The sequence below is a fragment of the Pleurodeles waltl genome, chromosome 5 (genome assembly GCF_031143425.1).
Source record: "Pleurodeles waltl isolate 20211129_DDA chromosome 5, aPleWal1.hap1.20221129, whole genome shotgun sequence".
In the NCBI taxonomy this organism is placed as follows: domain Eukaryota; kingdom Metazoa; phylum Chordata; class Amphibia; order Caudata; family Salamandridae; genus Pleurodeles; species Pleurodeles waltl.
In genome coordinates, this window is record NC_090444.1 from 104582181 (window position 1) to 104609400 (window position 27220).

General features: G+C 44.6%; 1 protein-coding gene across 3 annotated transcripts in view; it reads left to right on the plus strand.

Moving 5' to 3' along the window:
- ESCO2 (establishment of sister chromatid cohesion N-acetyltransferase 2) overlaps window positions 1–27220 on the plus strand; it is a 182005-nt gene that overhangs the window by 122793 nt on the left and 31992 nt on the right. For all 3 annotated transcript variants that reach the window (XM_069233721.1, XM_069233720.1, XM_069233722.1), the window contains exons 8-9: window positions 19193–19282; window positions 24183–24326. In XM_069233721.1, the coding sequence (XP_069089822.1) occupies window positions 19193–19282; window positions 24183–24326 (234 nt within the window). The remainder of the gene's footprint in view (window positions 1–19192; window positions 19283–24182; window positions 24327–27220) is intronic.

The following is a 27220-nucleotide window of genomic DNA, read 5'->3' on the forward strand; positions in this document are numbered from 1 at the left end:
GGGGGTGGGGGGGAAGGAAATGAAAGCTTGCCATCAAAAGTCACATCCAAATTACATGGATTATTTACTGGGATTTGGTTGTGGGGGAAAACCAAGTTCCTCTGCCAAAGGGAGAGGAAGGAGGGCTGGATTAACAGAGCATACAAGAAGTATTTTTGGTGCCTGTTTTTGCCTTTTAAACAGAGCTTGCTAGTCTGCATCCATTGAAGTTCTGTCTGAAGTGAAACTGTCAGTAGCATGTGTGACATCTAATCTCTGTAGAAGTCTAAAATCTCAGTGTTTTAGCGTTGAATAGGGACGGTGGCAGAGCATAGCCCTGAGGGATTCTGCATGTAATGTTAGCTATTCTAGATAGAGATGAGCCTAATATAACGTCATGAATATGTTTTTGCAAGAAGGCAATACGGAGACAAAAAGTAATTGGCCTAGATATCAGAGTGATCCCTCAAGGGATACTTTAAGTTAATTATAGTCTCAGTAGTCAACTGCTATTATAATGTTATGACTATGCATATTTGGAAGGTGTTAACTGTCACAGGCAAGTTACCTCCAAGGTCCTATTAAACTCACGTCAAGATTCTACATATCGCAGCCCACCATCAAACAGGCACGACACAGCTTTTGCCCAGTGTGAGTGTTTATGTAAACTTGTTGGTGGCCGAGTCGTGGTGTTGGATGATGTGGGTGAGTACATGTGAATGTTTAGTGTGTTAAGTGGACAAGTTACCTGTGTAAGACAGAAGTGATCTTAAAACAAAGGCATAAATGACGGATATTGTGTGAGCAACTGATGAATATGTGCTGATTCAAGTATGTGGGTGAGCGTAGTTGCTGACAGCTGTTGCTAGTAGCTGAATGATGCCTTGTGGCTGAGTTGTGATACAGTTGTTTTGGGTGAATAAGTGTTGTGGCAAGTGGGCGTGTCATAATGTTGTCTGGGTGCTTGGTGTTGTAGGTGAGCTGGGAGTGGCTGAGGGTGAATGGGCAGTAAGGAAATGGTGTAGAGTGGTATTAGCCATGTTACCTGTACAAGGGAAGTCGACTAGTGATGTGACCGCCTTTTAGACAGTAGTTGATAGTGGTTCCCCTGTTTAGCTTGGCGGGTAGTTTGATGTATGCCTCCACCCTCTGATAACAGCAGAAGCACAGAGAGCCCAAATCAAGAAAATTTGGTTCAGTATTCTATGTGCTGCACTGTATGACTAATGGTTTTCACCTATGCCTCTCAATAATCTGCACAGATTACATCTTGGTGTTGGTGAAGTCAGCAGAGGAACACCAGGCCAATGTGGAATGCTTTACTTCTTTTTAAAACCATAATAAGTAGAAACCAGTTAAGACTGGGAATGGGTCACTTACCAGAAATCTTTTACTCTGATGAACCTTTCCCTACAACAGTCATATAATCACCCCTGCCCCTCTCCTCCAGATCCATCGTTCAGTTGCCGTTGTGACCTGCTAGTCATAGTGTGGTGAAAAACTTTTTAAATGCACAAGACCTTGTGGAACTTATCTAGTCCAGGTTATTGCTTTGCATTCTGAGGCTTGTAGTCCCATTTTATCCTGTCAGGACTACAAATCCCAGAATACGTAGAAATACATGAGCTCACTGAGCTACTGATACAATGATTAAGATGGTCTCTTATAATCATGGTGCAACATACTTTTAGTTGCACTAAGGTGTAAAAATGTTTCTCTCGTAGGGGATTTCCATGTATAGTCATAAGCGTAGAATAATTCCCCGCCCGCCAGCGGGGACCCCAGAGCACTTTTTCCCATATCACTTCTTTAGTGTCCCTGTTCGCCTTACTTCAGAAAGGCCTGCCAAGACACTTAAGAATGTTCCCATGCAGCCTCTTCATTCATTCAGGGAATCTTCATTCAGATTGCCCTTGAATTAAAATCATTAAAATGCTTGACAAATAAAAGCCATTTTTCAGACAAACTACTTCCAAAAACGTATTTTATTTCACAAAAACCTCTAAGATGGAGTGCAGAACAGTGTAGCCCATAGGCTGCCATTAGTAATGAAGAAAAATGATACTGTGCCTTTAAGAACAGCCAGCCCTCCAGTATCCCATCATGCATTGAGAGAGGCTGTTACCTCAGTTCTTTTTTCCGGCACCTGCTGACAGGACCCTGGAGCATTGAACTTTCAGAAAAAAGACTTCATTCAACGTCTTTTGTCTTTCTCTATTACATTTTGAAGTTTTCTGACAGAAGTTTAAGGCTTTTTTCCTCAAAATGCCTTCCTTGTTTGACAAGTGCCCTAAATGTGGCAGAAAGAAGGCTAAAACAGACCCTCATGAGCTCTGTATTATTTGTCTACCTTCATCACACATTCCTGCCTCCTGCAACATCTGCAAGACGTTCTCCAGGCGCACTTTACGCGACAGAGAGAAAATTTGCCTTCAATGGAGAGCAGAGAGAAGACGCCAAGGAACCAGTGGGACCTCTGAGCGAGGGGGAAGGTCAGTCTTCCACCAGGGCTCATACCTCAGCCTCCAGTGGTCGTGGGAGGTCTGAGAGACGCTCTTCAGGGCGAAAAAGACATCGGTCCCGGTCGACGTCGAGAGGTGGTACGGTGCCGACATGTTCGCCGTCGAAGTCTGGTTTGACGTCGTACAGAAGTCACCAGTCGACGTCAAGGCACCGTACGACGTCGAAGACCCTAAGGCGTCCTGAGTCTACGTCGAGTGCTCGACGTAGACGTCATGGGTCGACGCCCCACACAGTGTCGACGTCGAGACGGAGAGAGATCGACGTCGAGGAGCCACAAGAGGCAGAGAATTTATTACTCATCGGAGCGCTCTTCCTCAGTAGTGCCGCTTCCCTCGTCACATTCTCGTCCTTCTCCGCCTAGGTCTCCTCCTCCAGAGCTTCCGGCAACGCCGCCTCAGCCAACGGGCCAAGAGTTGCCACAACCAGCGCCACTTCCGGCACCTCAAGTACCGTTTAGTATACAGCCTAGACCGCGCTCTACATCGCGCCACCGTTCACGCCATGGCCCTGACTTTTCCAGATCAAGATCGCACCGCAGATCGAGGCGCAGATCAAGTTCACGGGAACATGACAGGGAGTCTTGGTCTTCCACCAGAGACTATTCACCTACTTTGTCAGACTCTCCTCCACCTCGGTCCTCACCGGTGGATGACATTAACACCTTCCATGAGGTCCTGGTCCGAGGTGCGTCGTAACTAAATATTCCGATGGTTGCCCCTACGCCATCGGCATCTGTCATCTTTGAAACACTACAACAGCGTTCAGCTACCAGACCACTACTACCCGTAGTGCCTGGCCTCTTGGAGCCCGCTATGGAGGTTTTCCTTACACTGGCATCAACAAGGCCTGCTCCGTCCAGGCTACAGAAGAAGTACCGCCCTCCGGAGCAAGATCTGGTCTTTTTGCGCTCTGATCTGCCACCGGACTCAGTAGTTATTTTGGCAGCGCGCAAGACTCGCGCAACTTCTCCATCTTCCACATTTCCTCCAGACAAGGAGAGTAAGCGATTGGACTCGACAGGCCGTAAAGTCTGTGGTTCGGCGGCGTCCTCTATGAAAACGGCGAGCGCCACAGCCCTTTTGGGCAGATATGATAGATCTTTGTGGGACTTCATCTTGCACTTTGCAGAACATCCCCCATCTTCTTTTCAGAAGTAGCTAAAGAAGGCGCTATGGTCTCCAACCAAATCATACGAGCGGCAGCGGAGGCTTCGCTGCTTTCAGCACATTCTTACTGCCATGGTGTGACGCTGAGAAGACATACCTGGCTGCGGCTCATGTCATTAAAACCGGATGCGCAGCAAAGAATTTTGAATCTGCCATTTACAGGATCCACGTTATTCGGCTCACACGCATATGACGAAATGGCAAGGATGAAAGCGGAGGTGGACAAATTATTAAAGGCAGTAGGATTGGACAAACCTAAAGAGCAACGTAGGTCCTTCCGTCCTTTCCATCGCCGCTACACCATGCAGAGGGTTCAAGCCCCTCAATGGGCCCCTACGAGGCCTCACCAGCAGTACCAGCGGCCCTACCAGCACCAGCGTAAGGCACAGAGGGGACGATCAGTCCACTCAGAGCACCAAACAGCCTGCCACCTCAAAGCCCTGAAAATTTCCTCCCCCCAGCTTTAACCACTCCGGTGGGGGGGGGAAGCGTCACCAATTGCCTGGTAGAGTGGCAAAAAATTACAACAGACACTTGGGTCTTAGACATTGTACAGAATGGATATTGTCTCAGATTTTCAACACCACCTCCGGCTATTCCGCCAAAACCAACGACTGCACACCTCGATCTCCTAAAGGCGGAAGTTACCATCCTCCTCGAAAAGAGAGCAGTGGAATCGGTTCCCCTCGGCCAACGGGGAAAGGGTATTTACTCAAAGTACTTTCTCATCCCAAAAAAGGACAAAAACAAATTAAGGCCCATTCTAGACCTCAAAGTGGCCAACAGATGGATCCGAAAGGAAAAGTTCAGGATGCTATCCTTACACCAGATATATCCTCAGATTCAGCAAGGAGACTGGCTTTGCTCAGTGGATCTGCTCAATGCCTATTTCCACATCCCCATCGCGAAGAAACATTGGAAATTCCTGAGGTTTCTGGTAGGTCAAGATCCCTTCCAATACACGGTCCTACCATTCAGTCTAAAGTCTACACCCAGGACCTTTTCAAAGTGCATGGCGGTGGTGGCGGCTCACCTCCGGAGGAAACGAATCTTCATATACCCGTATCTCGACGACTGGTTAATCAAAGCGTCCACTTATGCAGAAGCGAAACGGCATTTCCAAATGACCTGCGACCTCCTCTACCGATTAGGTCTTCATATCAACTTTCAAAAGTCAACGACAGTACCTGTCCAGAGGCTACATTACTTAGGAGCTACCATAGACAACCTGCAGGCAAAAGTGTGTCCTTCGGAGGAAGGACGTTTATCTATTCTCCGGAAGTGTTGGGATCTCCGATCAATGCGTCACCCAACAGTGCGGACAGTCTCCTCACTTCTCGGATCCATGGCATCCTACATTTATCTGACACCCAACGCTCGCCTCCACATGCGTCCGCTTCAGGAATGTCTGAAGGACCAGTGGAATCAGTGGTCGGGGAGCTGGGAAGATCGAATTTGCCTATCCACTCATGCAGTCAGATCTCTAACGTGGTGGTGCTCTCCAACCAATCTCCTAAAGGGGATGCCATTCAGGGCACAGCCTCCAACGCAGACGATTGTGACAGATGCCTCTCCTCGGATGGGGAGCTCATATGGATCACCTGCAAATACAAGGCCGATGGACGCAGAAAGAATCTTTATACTACATCAATCTCCTAGAACTACGAGCGGTACACCTAGCTCTCAAGGCATCTCTACCATCAATCATAGCCGACAACTTAATGGTGCAGACAGACAATACCACCACTATGTTCTATCTGAACAAACAGGGGGGCACCAGATCCAGAATCCTGTCTCAGGAATCCCAGACAATATGGCACTGGCTCCTAGCCAGGAAATTGAACATAGTGGCTACCCATCTTCCAGGGGTTCAGAACATGCAAGCGGATGCCCTCAGCAGAGTTCTAGAGGAGAACCACGAGTGGGTGCTCAACGAAGATGTCGCTCAAGACATTTTCCGTTTGTGGGGCACACCTTCTATCGACCTATTCGCCACAGAGGAAAACAGGAAATGCCATGACTTCGCCGCCAGGTTTTACCACCCAGAATCGCTGGGCAATGCTCTGTGGATAGACTGGTACAACAAATTTCTGTACGCCTTTCCACCGATTCCGCTGATCCCAGCAGTCCTCCTCAAACTGTTGATGACATCAGCCACAATGATCCTCATTGCACCAGAGTGGCCGAGACTGTGGTGTTTCCCGGATCTGCTTCAGAAATCACTCCAGCCCCATCTCAGGCTACCCTGCAGACCGGACCTCCTGACGAAATTCGGCGGACTAATGAGGCATCCTAATCTCTCATCATTGAATTTGGCGGCATGGCTCCTGAGCTAGTCCAGTATGGTCACCTAAACCTGCCTCAGGATTGTATGGACATTTTAAAGGAGGCAAAGAGGCTGTCTACTCGTTCGCCGTACTCGTTCAAATGGAAAAGATTCTGCATCTGGTGTTCCTCCAAAGGGATAGATCCTACATCTTGCGAAGATGTCATTCTCCCTTATTTGTTGCATCTGGCACGATCGGGCCTGCAGCTTTCTTCCATAAAAGTGCATTTGGCAGCCTTAACTGCTTCTAGGAAGACTCCTTCGCAGACCTCCTTCAGAATCCCAGTGATAAAAGATTTTCTAGAGGGGTTAAAGGTCTTTCCTCCAATTAGACACCCTTCACCACCATGGGAACTTAATGTTGTCCTTTCACGTTTAATGCAGCACCCATTTGAACTGATACACAAGGCATCCCTCCAACACCTCACTTGGAAGACAGCCTTTCTAGTAGCGATCACCTCGACACGAAGGGTCATCGAAATCCAGGCCCTCTGTGCACACGAGCCTTACACAATATTTCATTCTTCCAAAGTAGTCTTACGAACACATCCAAAGTTTCTACCTAAGGTCATATCCGACTTCCACATTAACCAGTCGATTTCCTTACCCACGTTCTTTCCACACCCTTCCACCCCAGCTGAGAGGGCGCTCCATTCTCTAGATGTTAAGAGAGTATTGAAATTTTATCTAGATAAGACCAATCCTTTACGGAGGACTACACAACTGTTTGTTAATTACGGATCTGAACGTACTGGCTTAGCCACCTCCAAGCAATCAATAGCGAGATGGATAGTCTCTTGTCTTTTATTGTGTTATCAACTAGCTAAGAAAACCTTACAGGGTAAGCCTAAAGCCCATTCCACCAGAGGAAAAGCGGCTACCACTGCTCTATTGCGGAATGTTCCATTAGCAGAAATTTGTAAAGCTGCGACTTGGAGATCAGTTCACACCTTTACTAAACATTATTGTCTGGATTCGGACGCTAGGGTAGATGCTCAAGTAGGCCAGGCTTCTCTTAGAAACCTTTTTGCTTGAGAACATATTCACAGATTTCTCTAACTGCTCCTCGGCGGGTTTTGGGATGGGCTTGGTATTCTATTCTACGCTTATGACTATACATGGAAATCCCCTACGAGAGAAGGTATAGTTTCTTACCTGTAACTCCAGTTCTCTCGTAGGGGTATTTCCATGATAGTCATAAGCAACCCTCCCTCCACCCCGGGGGAGCAGTTAGATGTCTTGATTACGTTTATTCCTATTGTCAGCCAGTAACTACCTGCAAAAAGAACTGAGGTAACAGCCTCTCTCTAGGCATGATGGGATACTGGAGGGCTGGCTGTTCTTAAAGGCACAGAATCTTTTTTCTTCATTACTAATGGCAGCCTATGGGCTACACTGTTCTGCACTGCTTCTTAAGAGTTTTTTGTGAAATAAAAGAAGTTTTTGGAAGCAGTTTGTCTGAAAAATGGCTTTTATTTGTCAAGCATTTTAATGATTTTAATTCAAGGGCAATCTGAATGAAGAAGCTGGGACACTGTAGCCCTTCCTAGAGGCTGCATGGGAACATTAAGTGTCTTGGCAGGCCTTTCTGAAGTAAGGCGAACAGGGACACTTAAGAAGTGATATTGGAAAAAGTGCTCCGGGGTCCCCGCAGGCGGGCGGGGAGTTATTCTACACTTATGACTATCATGGAAATACCCCTACGAGAGAACTGGAGTTACAGGTAAGAAACTACCTTTTTGTGGAACACACACTGACTGCAATGAGGAAGTGAGGTCTGTGATTATCATGAGCCAGCTGTATGTTTTTATAGTAGATTGGCACAGTATTTTAAATGGAAAATGTCTGTGCAAGTACTCTTCCGAAGGAGCAGTGGGTGGGGCTAAGGGATAGGGCTAGAATTTTGACCTTTGCAAGCTTTGTATTCAAGAAATCTGCATATTCATTGTAAGAACGTTAGATGTATCTGTCCATAAGTTATTACACTAACTTTCTCTATATAACACTTAATTATTTGTATTACTATCCAAAGTAATGCCTTTTTTAGCAACCCTAGAATAACAAAAGATTGAAGAAAAAAGAAAGATTCTAAATATATGCATCGTGGTTTGCATGGAGCTCCTTGATCCATGGTCATAACTCTCTAAGCTAAATGACAAGAGTTTAACATGTGATTTGCTGGTTAGACGTAGCTGTACAGCAAAAACACTACCAACTATTTGCATAAAAAACAAATCTGTGAGCTGCAGTGTGCATGCTGTGCTTTACAGCATTTCCTTGTATGTAAATTTATGGTCAGTTCAACCTGTGACTAGAAAGCACACAGATCTTTCTAGCAAGTGCAATAATGTTATTAAAGCGCCATTGTACCGTGGAACTTGCTGCATATACAAAGATCTCTGCAACAGGCAATATTTTTCAGTTTGGCCTGTGTGGCAAATTGAGTAAGCCAGAACAGAGTTGCTATTACAGTTGTCCTCTTGTGAAACTCTTTAGGGCACAGTTTCAAAAAAATAAATGTTGCTCTTTGTGACTCCGCCCCCTTTCAGCTGCCAACCATTGGCCTTTGCTATTTCTCGATAGTGTTGGCCTCATGAGTGCTCATTTTTATAATACTTTGTTACCACTAAGCTAGCATCATTTGCTCAAAAACCGATATTCTTATTAAGAAATTGACTTCACAAAATTTAACAAATTCTCAGCAGTCCATTCAGCGTCCTTTGCCAGGAAGTTAAAAATCACTTCCTGCATGCAGGCTCCCAAGTTTCTGATGTCCGGAGTGCAGTTGCAAACATCTCATTTCTAATATTCAGTGCCAAGGTGGGAGTAAGTACTTATGCTGAATTCAAAGAGGCTGTAACGTGGCTGGTCTTGAAATGAAGGAGACTGACTTTTAACATGTGTGCTTTACACACTCAAAAAACGTAATTGCCAATTTAGTTCCATCTGAAGCAGTTTCACACATGTGCCACTTTTCATTCTCAATCAGTCCCAAGCTCGCAATCTCTCACACGCTTTTTGCTTTGGTGGTTAGCAGTAATTTTAAGATCAGCAGAGTAAGAAGCAGCCACAACTGCCAGGTACTTGAGTCTTTGTGTCTCTGTGTGGAAGAAAAAGAATAAAAGTATCGGACTCGGGCGTTAGAGAGTGTGATAGTCATGAGGGTGTATGAGAAGATTAGGTAAGGTGAGGATTTTTGGGGGGGTGTGTGGAGGATGAATGAGGGGAGAATTTTATTGACGAGATGGTGAAGGTGTATGTTAGAGAAGCATTGTAAGTAATAGGAGCAGGCGGGAACGGGATGCTATGGAGAGGTGGTTCTGAGAAGAAGAGCTCGATGTCTAACTAGAAGTCATCTGCAAAAATTATGAGAATGGAAGAGTAAGGTATTTAACAGAGAAAAGAAATGGGGTGAGAGGATAGCAAAGAGTAGGGCATTAAATGATAGGGTGAGGTGATGAGTTTGAAAGAGGAGGGTGTGAAAGGATGTTATGAAGAGGGTTGGATATGTGAAGGAGGATAAATGATATAGAAGGCTACAACAGATTCAGGAGAAATTGAGCTGAAAAGATGAACACTAATGGGTAGCAGAAAAGGGGAAGATGAGGGATGTGAAGAGGTGCCATTTCTTTTGATCGCCCAGGGAAACCTACGTCTTGAAATGGCCCATCTGGGCTCTGGCCTTTCACCCTATTCCCTTTCTCACCCTGAGAAGAGAGGCTCTCTGTCTAGGAAAGGCAAGTGCTCTAGCCCGTCAGGTAATACATCCCTTGCCGTATCTGCAACAGTTTGTAAATCAAAACAGTAGCATGTGGTGCATGTTAAGTTTGAGATACATTGATCCAGTACTGGGCCCAGTAATGTTGATTAATATCATCATGGGTTGAGGCACATTTACAAACCTGTCTGAGAAACTTGGTACTAGAACCCGTAACAAGGTAGGAACTTATTCTATGTCTCTTGCTCTGATTTGCACCACACAGTTATCCCAACATAGAAGCTTTCACAGATATTGAATTTGATCATGCACGCACTGCTGTTAAAGGGTCGAAACATCCTACAAACTCTGAAAATGAACCTAGGTACTGACCTGAAATAGACCCCTTTACCAATACTTGCATAGCCACAATGCTCTCACAAAGCACCTTTAGTTTGACCATCACAGTACTCTGGTCTTCTAGATTTAGAGAAATAAAACAGCCAAGGAGTCCTAATGCACCTATCTATGCATTGGGATGCCAGTAATGAGACACCTGCAGATCCTTTAGAAGGTCTCCATCTTGCTTCCTCTATTTACTGAAATTCCAGTATTGAAATATTAGCATGGCCCTCACAACACCAATATCCAGACACTGACACTGAGATCCAGTACTGACATATATACAGGAGTCTTACATTGCCTCTCTGTATTGACCTACTAGCTTAGTTTAGCTTCTTTAAAAAAAAGAAAGTTTATAGCCTGCCGGTGGGAGATTCTTTTTCTTGGATTTGCACTACTTTCCCGTCACTTTTCCTTCCTTTCTACATCTTCCCATCACTCCTTTCTGCAGTTCTGCAAGGCTCATGCATATCGCGTTGGTGCATGGATCTTGCTTCCTCACCTAAACATGCCAGGAGAAAGGAGAATATATTGACAACCTGATTCCTGGCTCCTGGTGGGACTACGAGTCCCAGGAGCACTCGCCAACCGGAGGGGGCTGGACAAGGCATCGCAGGTGCTACAAAGCGCGCCTCAACACCCGGGGCATCCTCTCCACCTGATTCCTGGCTCCTGGTGGGACTACGAGTCCCAGGAGCACTCGCCAACCGGAGAGGGCTGGACAAGGCATCGCGGGTGCTACAAAGCGCGCCGCAACACCCGGGACATCCTCTCCACCTGATTCCTGGCTCCTGGTGGGACTACGAGTCCCAGGAGCACTCGCCAACCGGAGGGGGCTGGACAAGGCATCGCAGGCGCTACAAAGCACGCCTCAACACCCGGGGCATCCTCTCCACCTGATTCCTGGCTCCTGGTGGGACTACGAGTCCCAGGAGCACTCGCCAACCTGAGGGGGCTGGACAAGGCATCGCGGGCGCTACAAAGCGCGCAGCAACATCCCGCGGCGCGGGACGCCCGCGGGCGAATCCCGGGCCAAGGGTTGGCCTGTCTGTGCCCGACAGAGACCGACAGAAGGCCGGGCTGGGCTGGGCAATCCCCCCTTTGTTGTAAGGTAGGATTTTCTACAGTTCAAACTCTGTGTAGATATTTCCTCTTTCCAGACTTTTAGGTATTTTTTAGTTTTAGCGAACAGCTCCTATGGGGAAACGCAAAGCCAGAAATAGCCCACCAGGGGGAAATGCCCAGCCTAAGATTCCCAAGTTGTTTAAAACTCCTCGCGCTCCGTCTGGTTGTGTGGCAGATGATATTGACATCTTAATAGAGGAAGTGGAGGCCTTGCTGACCAAAAAAGATAAAGAACCACAAAAGTGCTTAAAAAATGGCTCCCTTTCAACTTTCCTAAAACCCTGTGACAAGGGAAATATCCTTATCAGCGATGTCATAGCAAGGCCCTCACCTTCCCAAAGCAAAGGGGGCCCATATGGAGCCTCGTCAAGTGTGGAGGAAACCCCAGCCAGAAGTGTGATTGTCCATGAGATCCCATGTTCAAACCGTTTCTCTGCTCTGGAGTCCCTGGGCCCTAACGATGATCAGGGTGTTTCTAATGATCAAGCCACTAGTCAACATTCTATTCTTCCCACGCAGAAGGACCTGTTAACTCTTGTTGTAGAATTAAAAGAAGAGAAAGACCTAAAGTCTTCTTTAGCTGAGGTCTTGTCTTTACTCCGTTCTAAAAGTACCCTTATGGAACTTTGCAATCCAAATAACCATGAGCCATCCACTAAAACAAGGCCTTATAAAGCACCTTTTCCTGGGAAAATTAAGGAAAAATCTTTGCTACAGCCACATAGTGCCTCAGCTCAGGCAAACTCTGCTCCATCATCTGGCCAGAGTAGTCCCTTTGGAACTAAAAAAAAATCCTTGTGTACCAATATTGGTCCACCCAAAGCATACAAGGGTTGTAAACTCCGCACAAAATGCATTCCAGCCTAGAGACTATGATTATTCAATTTATATGTGCAGGGTTCCAGCCGTAGCAACAGATACTAAAGAAGACATGATGTCCCTAAAAAATAGTCATACACTGGATTCGACACACTCGCCAATGTAGCTCTGTAATACACTTAGACATAATCTCTGCCCAGCGATATCCCGCATCGGTAGGCCAATTTGATACGATAAAGCTGACATTATCTACCCCTCATTTGGTAGAGGGTCTCCTATCTCTAGAAATGAGAAACCCTTTGAAAAATGGTTCGAAGATCTACTTTAAAAGTTGCTGGCCCGAAAAAGACCATGTGCCAATTATGAACTCACGAGCTTCTAAGAGACCTTTGGTACAATCAAACCACCAGGATAGTCCCCCTGTGAATGTTTCAACAACATTAAAGAGTCCTGTCCAATTACCCCTGGCAGATGAATCTGATTGACTTATTCCCGAACAGGATCAAAGGAAGTTCCCCAACTTTACATTTTTGGGGGAAAAGGGGGCCTCATTAGAGCCTCCTGCTGAAAGGAGGGAGAAATCTCCATTGCCAGGTATAAAAAATGTTTTGTTTAGCTCTACCTCTAAAAACCCAAATGGTAACATGTGTAGTCTTGCACCTTCACTGAAGAAGACCGTAAGCGATAGGCATTTAACTCCAAACCTTTTGTCATGGAATTTGGCAGGAATTCGTACTAAATTGGCTGATCCAGACTGGGGGGGTCTACATCGACAACTTTGATATTTGTTTTTTCCAAGAAACATGGATGATAGATAATGTACTTAGGCAAGGTTTCAAATCCTACTGCAAATCAGCAAGTCCTTCCCCGATGGGGAGACCAGCTGGAGGGCTCATTATATGGCTGAAGATTACAGTCAAGGGGAAAATTAAAGAAATTGAAGTGGACTCAGAGGACATATTGGCCTTATCCATACAGCAGAAGTGTGGTTCTTTTCTACTATGTATTAATATCTACAATGGACCAGGTCCCCCAAACAAACTGTTTAAAACCTTCTATGTACTAAATGCCTTAGTTTCAGAATATATAAATTCGCATTTTATTTTTATTGTAGGGGACCTAAATGTAACACTTGAACCAAATTGTGCTTTCTCAGAAGTAATTCAATTAGAAGACGCAGCATGGAATATCCCGCCTATTTCCTCTCTAAAGAAACAGGTCAGGTCAAACAGTAGAGTGCTCCAATTTATTCATTTTATGATCACTCATGGCCTTCGCCCCGCGAATGGCCGTTTTCCCTCGGACATACCTGCTAAGCACACTTTATTTTTAGAGGCCAGTATAGTAGTACATTGGATTATGCGGTAATTGATACAAGAATTTGGTTTTGTGTACATGATATGCATGTAGGAAGACAGTATACAAGTGACCACGCCCCAGTTTTAGTCACCTACGAGGGCCTAATTCTAGAAAATGAGGATACCCATTGTAATAAGAGTTTCTCTGCCCCTAACACTCATCTAACAAGCGTACCTTGAAATGAGAGTGTTTCCAAAAGTCAACAAAATTGCAGAAGACTATGTATGATATAGTATCAACACATCAGCTTGTTGAAACCTCTTCTTTCCATTCTCCAAATGAGATCCTAAGTCTCCATATGGCATTATTTGTTACTCTGCGGGATCTTTTCCAAAAAACTAGTAGAGACGTCAAACACCCGGTGCGTTTCTGTCACAGGTGGTTTGACAAAACATGCAGGGTTGCTAGAAATGGCTTGATCAAAGCGATCAAATCAAGAGATAAAACCCTGATAACGAATGCCAGACGAGATAATGCGTTAACAATAAAGCATGTCAAAAACAATTGGGAAATGGAGGCCTGGCAGAACCTATTGACAGCAGCCAGGAAAAAGCATATAAAACGTTTTTGGTCCCTGGTAGCTTCCAATGGGCGAAACCAGGGCAATAGACTTGACTGCCATATCCCCGCCGATACTTGGGCTGATCACTTCACGAAACTCTATGAAGAGGAAGTTCATGATCCTGAGGCGTACAAACTGGGTTCTCTCTCTGAGAAAAACCCTATGCCATTTACACTATCTGAAACAAAAGAGGCTATTATGGCCCAAAAAACGGGAAAGACTCCTGGTCTCGATGGTATTCTGGCTGATTGATACAAATCTGACCAAGAGATATGGGTCCCATATATAAATAAAGTATCAAATGCAGTCTTGGCCACTGGAAATTATCCTCGCACCTGGAAGGGTGCTATCATTATACCTATCTATGAAAAGGGAAATAGATCTGACCCAATAAATTGCAGGCCAATTAGTCTTTTGGATAACCTCGAAAAAATATTTTGCCATCAGATCCTGATGAGAACTAAGGTATGGATGCAAGAATCACAAATCCTGAGTGACTTCCAAGCTGGCTTTAGGGAAAAAATTAGCACAATCGACCAGATATTTAGATTCCTCACGATTAAATGGAAGTCTGTCGACCTGGAAGGAGGGAAGTTATTCGTAGCCTTCGTGGATCTTAGATCTGCATTTGACTTGGTCCCACGTCAAAAGCTATGGGAGATACTGGATAGCGCAGGACTCCCATGTACGCTATTAAATACAATCAAAAGCTTGTACAATAAGACCTTCGCCAAAGTTAGATGGGGAGAAAATGGGGAAGTAACAAGAGAGATCCCAATTAAAAGGGGAGTGAGACAAGGGTGTGTTTTGGCCCCAACCCTCTTCCTAATATTTATAAACGCTTGTATTCCTTATCTATTTGCTTGTGACAACGATGCTCCCAAATTAGGCGGGGTGAAGACACCGTGCCTGCTCTTTGCGGACGATACATTATTGCTATCCCAAACTGTGTCTGGTTTAGCAAACTTACTCCAAAAATTCACATCCTTCTTTAGAGATCATGATCTTGAAGTGAATTCTATGAAAACAAAGTACATGATCTTTGGTGACAACAAACATAAAGTAAGAAAGAGCATCTCTATGGAAGGGGTAGAGTTGGAGAGAGTTGCTGAATTTGTGTATCTGGGGGTTAGACTGGAGGATACGCATAGATGGCAGGCCCAGATAGCAAGGGCACACATGTCACTGAAGCAGAACCTGGGTGGCGTACTGAGATTTGCAAACAGGTCCCCTAGATTCACAATCACTCCAGTAATGGAAATATACAAGCTACAAGCAAGAGGGAAGGCTCTTTATGGAGCGGAGCTATGGGGACATGGTAACATAAAGGATCTGGAGATTGCTGAAAACTCTTTTATAAAGTCTATTCTCAGAATACCCACTAGTTCTCCTACTTTGCCTGTACGCATGGACATGAACCTTGATTCTATTGCTCATATAGCAGCGCTGAAACCAATATTATATTGGATCAGAATATGGTCCTTGGATATACTTAGCCCGTTTAGGACATGATTGAAAGCTCTGATTAGTGGAAACAACATGGAAAAAATCCCCTGGTGCAAGTATGTTAGGGCTAGTCTGACTAAACTGGGGCTGGCCCATTTTTGGATGGCTCCTAATAATTTACCCAAAAATGTGGCACAAGTTGTAAAGGATGGATATTGGCGGTGGCTAAAAGTGGGAAATTTAGCAGAGGTCCCTCTAGGTAGTTTGACGGACAAGTTTACATCAGTCAAATGTCACTACGAGTTTGAATCGTATATGGATTTGATTACATTCCCTCGAGCCCGCGCCCCTTTACATCAGATTCAGGCTAGGCTCGCTACCGCTACGTTCTTTCACCTGTACTTAGTCTAAAGAGGATCCTTATGCCAATCTTTGTCCGTTGGGATGCTGCCTTCCTGAATGTAGTGCACATGTACTATTCCATTGTCCTGCTTATGATAAACAACGAATCAAATAGATTGTACCTCTTTGTAGAATCATGGGCTTCCAGAATCGTTTTACTGCCCTCAGAATTTTTAGGTCTAATACCGAGGGCACGGTGGCATTTGCCTTAGCAAGCTATTTAGATGAAATTTGGTGTGTTAGAACAAAAATGTTAAAATCATCCCATTAATAGGAGTTCATAATGGGAATGTTTTGTACTTTCATTTTAACCCATCTGTCGTTTTGAATTAGGAATATATTTGTTTCACGATATTTATTATGGAAAATGTAATATGTTTTCTATCACGATTTTATATGGTATGATCTTAAAGGGAAAACGTTTTACATTCAAGGACTTTTATCCATAGTCTATTTTTGTAAAATTGTGATTTTTTGTGATGTGCTTTTATGGTATTTGTGTTTTACCGAAATAAAGCTATGATGATGATGATAACCTAGATTAGCATACATTAATACAGAAACCGTTTCCTGAAATGATTCCATTTTCACTAGTTAAAAAAAAAAATCCAAAATAAGTCACTGTTGATATTTGTTTTTATCCATGATGCATGTGGACGAACAAAATATGTGAACAGGGACTTGTAAGCTCCCAAAAGGCTGAATGCTATGTGACTTTTTCAACCAGTTTCTGATTTTTGCCATCATCATGCATGGAATTTATAAGATCCTGTTGCTTGTTAAAATCCCGAACTGTCTGAAATGACGCACGTTCCATGAATCCTCCTGTCACATTTGGTTTATATCTGTTTTTTTCATTTGAAGTAAGAAGTTGCTGCTTTTAAACGTACTAAACAGACATGCTAAAAAGCTGTGTTGCCCTGAACAATGCGTCCCACACCTCCACCCGTTAGGCTTTTTGAATCTGGATGTATGGAGAATCAAGACAGGACCTCTCCATTTGGATTGTTATATTTAAAAAATAAAGATTTTTTTTTTTTTACCGCAAAGGTGCAATTTTAAAAAAGGGCGGAAGGGGCTGCAGCTGTTGGAAGGCTGGGGGTATAACGCAAGCAGGGGATGAGAAACGGAGCACTCGGAGGAAAGGAGGACAGGGGAAGAAGCACAAGAGGAGAACATCACAGACGTTCACAGGAAAGTGGTAAAGATGGGAAGGGAAGCGTACAATGGAGACAGCTGGAAACCACTTGTTGTGGAGAACCTAAGCAACAAAACAAAATTAAGGTGGAGTGGGAAGAAAAGAAGACGGATTAGAGAGAGCAACACAGTGGGAGGAGGATAAGCTCAGAGGGGAAACAGTTGGGGAAAAAAAATCACGCACTCTCTTGGAGTGCTTAAGGGGAAAAACACAAAAGTATTTCTTTAAAAGCAAGTAGTAAAAAGACGCAGGTAAAGAGGCTGTGCTCCAGGGGAGCGACAAATACAAGATGGGCATGGCAAGCCATTGAATAAGAAGCATGTATGAAAAAACAATGGTTCACCAACAACCCAATTAATAATAGGTAAAGAGATACGAGTCCGATGAATGCATCACTGAAAACAATATGTAATACCAAAATAAAAGAATGTATGTGTAGCCTGTGCAATTCAGTAAGATGGGTTTAGTAGCTCTAATCGTAAGAGGACCATTAAAAAAAAAAAAAAAAAATGTGCAGCAAGATGGAAACGAGAAAAGAGTGCATAGTGTCCATAATGACTACATGAGGAAAGGAAGAACCTGGTGCTCATATAGAATGTGGCATATACAGAAAAAAACAAACATTTTTGAACCACTAGGCTGTGTTCTAGGTAATTTTGATGTAGTATATAGCCGCAGGCATATATTGTGCTGACCCTGTGTGTTGTCGACTTATTTCGAAATATAGGGGTCTCTGCAGGAACACTGAGTAAGTGGGGCACCTGTTCACAACTCATATGACCACTGGGTTGATAAAGGTAAATATATGGGATGTATCAGGATGGTAAGGAAGGATCGTAAAGAGTTTTGCCAATACAAAGGAGAAAGCACAGAATTGTACACAGGCGGTTTTAATTGAAAGGATCCACTGGAAATGTGTAAGGGTCCAAAGGACTCTTCAGACAGGGGCATTTAGTGGGCACGTGGGACTTAGCGGTAAAAGGTTGACCCTCACGGCAGGCCAGGAAATTGGCCATAGGACAGTGCAGGCTATCCCTAAAAGAATGAAATGTTGCAGGGGTCTGGTTAAAATACTGACTAAATAGATTTGTGCACATTATAAGGATGAAGAACAGCAAGTATATAAAGGAAATACAACCCAAAAGAGTAGGGGCACCTGCCAGTGCTGAACTCAGATAGCCCATTTTCTTCATAAAGATTCTTGGTCTGATCTTAATGCTATTTCAGCATTCATTTTATGTTCATACTAATATTAGTATTTGTCTTAAAACATTTGTGCAAGACATACTTTACATTTCAGCATCACAAATGCTGTTGCTGTCCACCACAAACAGCATCAAATAAATCCGCCATTACCAATACTTTTTCATCCGAGTGATGTTTTAGAAAACTGATCACTAGTACATTCTCTTTATTTTAACTGTTGGCAATCTAAAAGATATCTCTAATTGTGTGCCGTGCGGTCAGTGGTTAAGTGGCTTCTTATGGGTCACAAGCACGACTAATGAATAACTGTATAGATTAATATGGGGAAGGCATTCAGTGCCTCTGTGCCTGCACATACACAGCTCATCTCAGTACAGATTAAAGAAATGCCTTCATGAACAGGTCTCCTATGGCAGAGGCTGCAATCCAAGTGCTGGCCTGCACCCCAAAGTTGGGGTGTATTTCTGCAAAACGAAAACAGCGGGAAATCTGCTGCCATAGGTCATTTACTGATGCTTGTGGGTCTCTGCTTGTTTTTAAATACATGGATCAGCCTTGCAGGAAGAATCTGCATTGGAATACCCACCCTAAATAGATCCGGCCTTATAACATATTGAAGTCAGTGACTTGAATAGTGATGGGCATTAGAGATGGATTTTCCATGATTGAGTCTGCTGTGTCTCTGTTGCTCAAACCCCAACTGTTCTTTCACCTGGGGATTTGGTAGAGTGGGGCATTTGCAGGTTTACATTAATGTCCTACTTCTGCCAAATACTAAGTGAGCCCAGTAAGCTACCTTGGATGCAAATCCATATAATTTCAGATAAAATCTGTAACTTAAATGGCACACTAATAGTGGTTTTTCCACATGGTGCACTAGATAATTCTATTTTCAATTCATTTCTCTCAGATCTGTGTAGAAGATAGTTTTATAGATTGAATTATCTTGACTGTCTATTTTTATCTTACTTTTCACTGATAGGGTTGGAAGAAGGAACGCATTTTAGCAGCTTTTTGGGATGGGAAAATTGTATTGATCCTGCCTGATGACCCCAAATATGCCATTAAAAAGGTAACATATGCACTTATTTTCTTAATTTTATTATGTATGCTTGTGGTTCCCGAAAAATGTTTCCTGTTGAAATACTTAACATTGACATATGCCTGGCTTTTAACACTTCTGTAAAAGTCAACACCACAGTACAAGCCTATTACCCACCTCATCGTCTGCCAACAATGAGGTGATTTACTGTCACCTCTGATTCCTCATTAGCACCCACTTATGTTTTATACCAGTGGTTCCCAACCTGTGGCCCGGAGACCCCTGGGGGTCCGCAAAGCCTCCTCGGGGTCAGTGACTGCTTAGAAAATTAAATAATCTTAACAGATTGGGTCCCCAGCTTTCAGTAATAATTCATTGGGGGTCCCTAGGTTCCACTAATGATAACACGGGGGTCCACAGAAGTCAAAAGGTTGGGGACCACTGTTTTATGCCAAAACCTTTGAACTTAAAAGCAGATGTCATACATTAGTAACCAGGTTGCTGCCAGACTAGAGAGAAACCCTAGCATAGTTTAGGAAAGCTGTGCGGCTTTATTCGCTTTGTCCGATCGGTCTTACACTTTCACCTGGTGGACTAGACGTTCTGTAGAGCCATTGGGTGTGCCTCCTGATTTTTTTTGTCAAGTTAGACATGTGGGCTTTATGGTTTTCAAGTGCATCTAAAGTGTTAAAAATAGGTGATTTCCTTGGAGATTGCTTCCAGACTTTGGGACCCAACATTCTTTTTGATCTCAGATTTTGTGTCTACCCAAACCATATTTGTCTAGTGGAGCAATAACCACCAGTCCTTCATAGCTGGTATTCCCACAATTATACTCTGTCGTTTTTGCCCTCAAAAACATCTTCCTTCAAGCCGGGTAAGTCAGAGAAGCTCAAGAAAGAGACTTGAAATGTTCTTCGACATCCAAACACCATGCATTTAGGCCCCTGTCCTGCAGTTCTCCTGCAGAGCCAGCATCAGAACTCTCTCTCTGCTACCTAGAGTTTCCCAGAGCTGCAGCAGTGCCTGCGCATTTGAAAGAATTATGTGATGCAATGTCTGCACTCTGAGCCACTTGGTCCCCCTGGAGCTTCTTTGGGGCCCAGGGGTGCCCCCGCTGGGTTACTGTTAGCTGATCGTCATCTCTGACACGATACAGCACCGTCACTGCCGATGTTGTCTGGACTCTCTCGCTGACCTCTTCCTTACCAAAGGAGATGATGGAGAGGAAGTGTAGTTCTTTCTTGGCATGGTTACCCCCATTTTCTGCCTGTTGTCAGTGTGTTTGACTGTGTTCACTGGGATCCTGCTAACCAGGACCCCAGCGATTATGCTCTCTCCCTTTAAACTTTGTTATTTGAACCACGCACACCCCACATTTGGCAAACTGGTGCCCCTATGTAAGTCCGTAGTATATGGTACTCAGGGCATTGGGGTGCTAGGGGATCCCCATGGGCTGCAGCATGTATTATACCACCCATGGGGAGCCAATGCAAAGTGTATCTGCAGGCCTGCCATTTCAGCCTGCGTGAAAGGGTGCATGCACCCTTTTCACTACAGGTCAATGTAAGTCACCCCTGGTGGTAAGCCCTCCTAGACCAAAGGGCAGGTTGCAAGTAACCGTGTTTGTGGGCACCCCTGCATGAGCAGAGGTGCCCCCACGAACTCCAGCTTCATTTTCATGGACTTTGTGAGTGCGAGGACACCATTTTACATATGTACTGAACATAGGTCACTACCTATGTCCAGCTACATAATGGTATCTCCTAATCTAGGCATGTTTGGTATTAAACGTGTCCGAATCATACCTCAATACTGTTGCCAGTATTATAAGTATGATTCCATGCACTCTGGGGGCTCCTTAGAGGACCCCCAGCATTGCTCCTACCAGCCTTCTGGGGGTTTCCGGGCAACCCAAGCTGCTGCCATCCCTCAGACAGGTTTTTGCCCTCCTTCTGCTTGATCAACTCAAGCCCAGGAATTCAGAACAAAGCACTTTCTTTGAAAATAGGTGCTTTGGCTTGGGTGGTTAGCCTCCTCAAGCCACTGGTGTGCTTTGAAGGGCACGTTTGGTGCCCTCAGTGCATAAATTAGTCTACACCAGTTCAAGGATCCCTACCCCCTGCTCTGGGCGAAACTGAACAATGGAAATTGGAGTGACCACTCCCCTGTCCATCACCACCCCAGGGATGGTGCCCAGGGCTCCTCCAGAAGGTCCCTTGAATCTGTCATCTTGAATCCAAGGTGGGCAGAGGCCTCTGGGAGCATCTGAGTGGCCAGGTCAGGCAGGTGACGTCAGAGCCCCCACCTGATACGTTTTAACCTGCCTAGGTGACCAATCCACCCTCCCCCTTTCAGAGCTACTTAGGGACTTCCTCTTGGGTGGGCCCTCAGAATCGGCTTGCAATTCCTGCACCGGCACCTGTCTGCAATCTTCACTCCAGCGTGAGACATCTTCTGCATCCATCAGGAACTCTTCTCCGGCACCAGGGCTGCAGTGCTGACCTGTTCTTCACTGTCGACCAGCTCCTGCAAGTACAGCTGGGTGGGTAGTAGCTCCTCCTACTTCTCCTAGACTCCACTGTGACTTTTGTACTTGGTCCCCTCTCTGCAGAGGTCTTCTCCTTCAGGAATCCACCGCTGGTTTCTTGCAGTCTTGTCTGGATGTCTTCTTTTTTGGTGGTTTTGGGAAAATCAAGTGTTTTACTCCTGCATTCCTGATCGCTGGGGGGTACTGTTACTTACCTTTGTGGTTTACTAGTACTCCCAGCTCCCCTTGACACATTCCACTTACCTAGGTGGGAGTCTTGTGTTCTCATTTCAATTTTTTTAGTATATGGTTTGTTCTCCCCCTAGGGTCACTGTTGGTTATTGCTATTTGCACTGTTTTCTAACCTTTTCTAAACCTGTTACTGTTTACTAATGTATACAATTAGTGTATTACTTACCTCCTATTGGATGGTTGCCTCTCTAGTACTTTGTGGTATTTTGTGACCAGAAATTAAGTACCTTTATGTTTGTACAACTGAGTGTTTTCTTTCATGTGTGTAAGTGCTGTGTAACTACAGTAGTATTGCATGAGCTTTGCACGTCTCCTAGATAACCCTTGGCTGCTCATCCAAAGCATACCTCTATAGAGCCTGATTTCGAGACACTGCCTGCACTTCACTAAGAGGGGTACCTGGAGCTGGTATAAGGTGTAAGTACCTTAGGTACCCACCACACACCATACCAACTTCCTACATTCATGCTATATTGATCACACCAAGGACCATTAGGTGGCGATCAGCTCTTTATTGAGTTCTCCAGAAGTAAGGACGACGATGCTGTGCCGGAAGAGACCGTCTCCCAATGGATTGTACTTTGCATAAGCATTGGTGCGCACAGGTGAAAAAACAACTCCTTCGGGCTTGCAGACTCACTCCTCTAGGGTTAGAGCCGCCACTACTGCAATAGCACTCAGAATTCCTGTCCTGGACATCGGTCAGGCCACCACGTTGTCATCCCTCCAGTATATTCATAAAGCACTACTGCTTGGATGGGCATTTCATCTGTTTAGTCTTCCAGGACTAAACCAGTTTGCAGGCCCACCCCCAGGGTGATATCGCCTAGCTATCTATTCTAAGATGTGGAATCTGCAGTTAGTTATTTTTATCAGAAGAACAAGTTACTTACCTTCGGTAATTCTCTTTCTGGTAGAGACCCTATCTAACTGCAGATTCCTCACCGGTCCTCACATCTTCCCCATTCTGTATACTGGGCTTTTCCGTAAAAAGCTCCCATTAGATATTGCACACTGGTCGAATTCTACATTTGTTTTACACGGCTCCATGTTTTTGCTGCAGTACTAGTCACAAAAGAAACAGATGTCCATGTACCAGGCTGGAGCCTATATAGGCACCGTAATGTCACTTCTAAAGCGGCTGACAGGCGAATTACGCCTACTGGCACGCAAAGGTACTGCTCAAGAGTTTTCTGGATCTAGTCTGATGTCTGGGGAATATTCTAAGACGAGAATAATGCAAGTGTCCCCATATATCTCATGATGGATAACAAGCATGAAACTGGTGAAAAATAACCAAGTCTTGTTTTAAGACCATCCCCCAAACCTGTCCTGCTTAGAGGTTTTTGCAAGCTCTGTTACCCAGAGGTTTTACAAACACATGTCCAGGTGGGCCAATAATGTTTTCTCCACATCTGTCTTTCAAGCAGGGATGTGCGGCCTAGTACTCTGTTTACCAGCATATGACTACATCGTGCCATATAAACATGCTTCTTACATTAAACCAGCAGTAATCCTTAGATTCTGCTACTGAAAGATACTGACGATTTTGGTGAAAAGACACTAATGATTTTGATGAATGTGACTTCTATGAACCTCTATCTCTTAATGGCAAACATCTTTGTTTCAAAAAGCTTATTATACCAGGATTCTTCCTTAACTTGCAGGAATAGTAAACAATATGCACCGAAGGTAGCCCCAATTTAAAAAGTGATGTAAGTGGTATGAAACCTTTCTTGCACCCATATATTTACGTAAGTGACTATTGTAGACTTGTGCTTTGACACCATTAATATATTCATTGTGTCTAGCCCTAAATGTTGCCACTTCACACCAAATTGGAAAAAACAACCAACATTTGTTTGGCTGATTCTTGAGGATATTTTGATTTCAATTTTATAGGTTTCTTTGTAAAAGTACTATGTTTAGATATGAATTTATTATGTTAAATACATACAACTAGATAGCTTACTCTTGTTCTCATCTGGTATGTCATATCTTAAAGGAAGATAATGAATTTGGAGTGGGAGGATGCTGGAATGTTGGGATATTCTGAGGCATTCAATTCTATAATATAAAATGAACATCCGTGATGTAGTTTGGTGTATGCATCAAAACATTTTTGTGATCTTCTTTCCTTGTGTGCAGGCAGAAGAGGTGCGAGAACTTGTGGATAGTGAGCTGGGGTTCAAACAGGCCACTCTGAGCTGTCCCAGCAAGGCTAAAACCTATATGTTTGTATCTAATGAGAAGAAAATTGTTGGCTGCTTGATTGCAGAACCTATCAAACAGGTATGTTTGGGAATAATATATGGAGGCTTTACAAAGACAAAATGCTTGAAAGTGCAATTTCACTCTTTGAAATATTTCTTCTGTATGCCAGAATCTTAAAATTTGTCGCTGTTCCATAGACAGTTTCTTTTTAAAGGGGCATCATATTGACATTTCTGGTAGGAATCCAAGCTGAGCACCACCCATACACTTATACTAAAAAAATATGCTTATATGGTATATGTAACAGAAGAAGAGGAAAGCATAGTTAGAATGGAAAAGATATTCTGTTGATAAATAGTGAAATTCCTGAGAAGCAGTTGCTGCTAACGTTAAGCAGCCGCATGAGTCAGTAACACATGGAAACCCCCTTAGCAGCAATAACTTGCAGTAAACATTTCCTGTAAGTTTATCAGTGCAGTATTTTTTGTTTTTTGTTTTTGTTTTAAGCCATCCTCTCGTAGATTTAGTAGTGCCTTTTGCATCATTGTCCTGTTGCATAAGCCACGTTAGGCTAAGCTTTATCTGTTGGACGGATCATCTCACATATTCCTCAAGAAAGTATTGTTTATGAAGTGCCCAGGTCTAGTGACTATGAAGCAGGCCCAAATCTTCACCCTGCTGCTTAGTGGCTGGTATGAGGTTCTTTTAGTGATACCCAGAGTTTAGTTTTTGGGGTGCTGGTGAGGCATTGTAAGGCAGGATGTTAGTTTCTTGCGCCCGTTTTTTTTTTTTTAACCCTCATCTCTGACAAAGTTTCCAAAATTATTTATTTGTGTCCAATGGACGTGTCCCCACAAAAAACTAGAGTTTAAGCCTTGTAAGAACTGTCAAAACAGATGTTCATGCCAAGAATCCACAAGCTACGTCTCTGGTGTCTAGAGTTGTCACACTACGTCAAGGCCTGGTACGACTGTGCCCTGATGAAGCCAAGTTGTGGGTCTTCGGCGGCCTTCCGCTCCCTCTGGCATGCCATAAGGGCCCACAGGTTCGAGGAGACCTCCAGTCGGGTTACCATTGGTATTTCGGTCGTCTACACCATCTGTGCCTCTTGACCCCAGGATCCATCCTTACTCTGTAACAGATGCCCATTTTTACTTTGAGCCTGGTTCGACAGCCCACACCAGTGGGCTCCAGGGTACTCTGAGACAAAGCCCCCATGACCTCGACTGAAGTTGTGCCCCGTGTTCAGACAAAGGCTGTCCAACCTCATTTTGATACCGTCAAAACGTTTCCACTACCCAAGAGTTTCTCTCAAACACTTAAATACTGCTGGCTCTGATTCAGAATATAGTCCACATGGTCTTGGTGATGACATTGGAGATGATGTCGGTGATGCATCCCATGCTACATTGAAGAAAACCTTTTTATGAACCTACAAGAGATTCGTGGCTTTTACACCTCTGCTGATATTGGGTTGAGTTCCACCCATTCGCCCCCTCAAGAGAAGAGAAAGCCATGTTCACTGCAGTCATCCGACAAGCTGCTGAAGTTTTTAACTTAAAGCTACTATTAACTGAGACCAAAATTAGCGTACTAAGGATTCACAGACCTCTACCGACCCGCTTCTCACTCATGCCAGGCACTGGCTGACACGCTGATGGGCACTTGCGCCAAACATTACTCATGCCTGACAGTAAGTGCGGATCTAGCTAGATGCTAGAGACCTGCCCCATGTGACTCAGCCTTCCTCACATAGCATCCCACGCCCGAGAGCCAACTGATTCAGGCTTCTACAAGTAGGTTGAACCCAAATAAATCTTCCTGACAGGGAGTTGAAACATGTGGAGACATTTGGGAAACAAATATTCTCCTTGGACAGTCTGGCCCGCCATTCAGTAAGTGCCAGCTGCCTACTAGAACGATACTTGAATGCACTGTGGTGCATGGTCAGCAAAATCTTGCGGGCAGACCCAGATTCATTTTGCACTAGTGTAGCACAGGTCATTCAGGATGGCCAAGACGCAACAAAATATCATCCGCTTTGGGCTGGACACCAAGGCAGAGCAGCATGTAACAGCGTGGTGCTTGGACACTTCAGCATCTCTGTTGATTCTTTTCACACTCTTAGCCAGGACACCACCAGACTGCACAGTAAGAAATGTAAAAAAGAAGAAACGGGGCAACAGTCCTTTTCCACCTAAGCACCCAGGATCTGGAGCAAAGTCCCTGTAGCAATCAGGACTGCCCCAAATGCTTCTCAAGTTTTTGGATATAGATGAAGACCCACTTCTTTAAAAACACTACATGATGGTTTTGCTGTTCTGAGTTCTTGGTTGTACCACCTGGACTTTTGTAGTCCTTTGAGTCTAAGGGTAGGGACACAATGAAATCTGCAACAGTTTTGCAGAAGCTGGAACACGGACCTGGGTGTTGGTATGCAAGGGTGCCTCTGATGGTTGTTTTGTAGTCAGTGTTCCTTGGGGATGGTGGTGTTGATGGTGGTGCACTGTATGGTCTTTGTAGATGATGGCTGTTCCTCCTCCTGGCTTGTTGGTCCGGTCCCGTTAAGTGATTTTTATATTGTGGATCTCTGTGGCAATGTCTGGGGCAGATGTGGGGCTGAGCCAGATCTGGGTGAGGAAGACTATGTTGGGTGTGAGGGTGGCAGTTAGTTCCCATAATTCAGTGGCATGCTTGCAGTGTGTGTGTGTGTGTGTGTGTGTGTGTGTGTGTGTGTGTGTTGAGAAGGGCATATGTGAGTTGGTATTTTTGTTCAGGTGATGTCTGTGGTGTGTTCGGGGTGGGGCTGGTGTGTGTGTGCTGTGGCAGTGGGTGCAGGTGAAAGGTCCCAACGTGGAGCAAGGATCAGCACAGTGGCAGTGTTTGTTGCAGTGTCTGGGGTAGAGGTTGGCTGTGGTGTATCTTCAGGGGGGAGGACCAGGGGTCGTGGCGCTGGGCGCAGACAGGCTTAC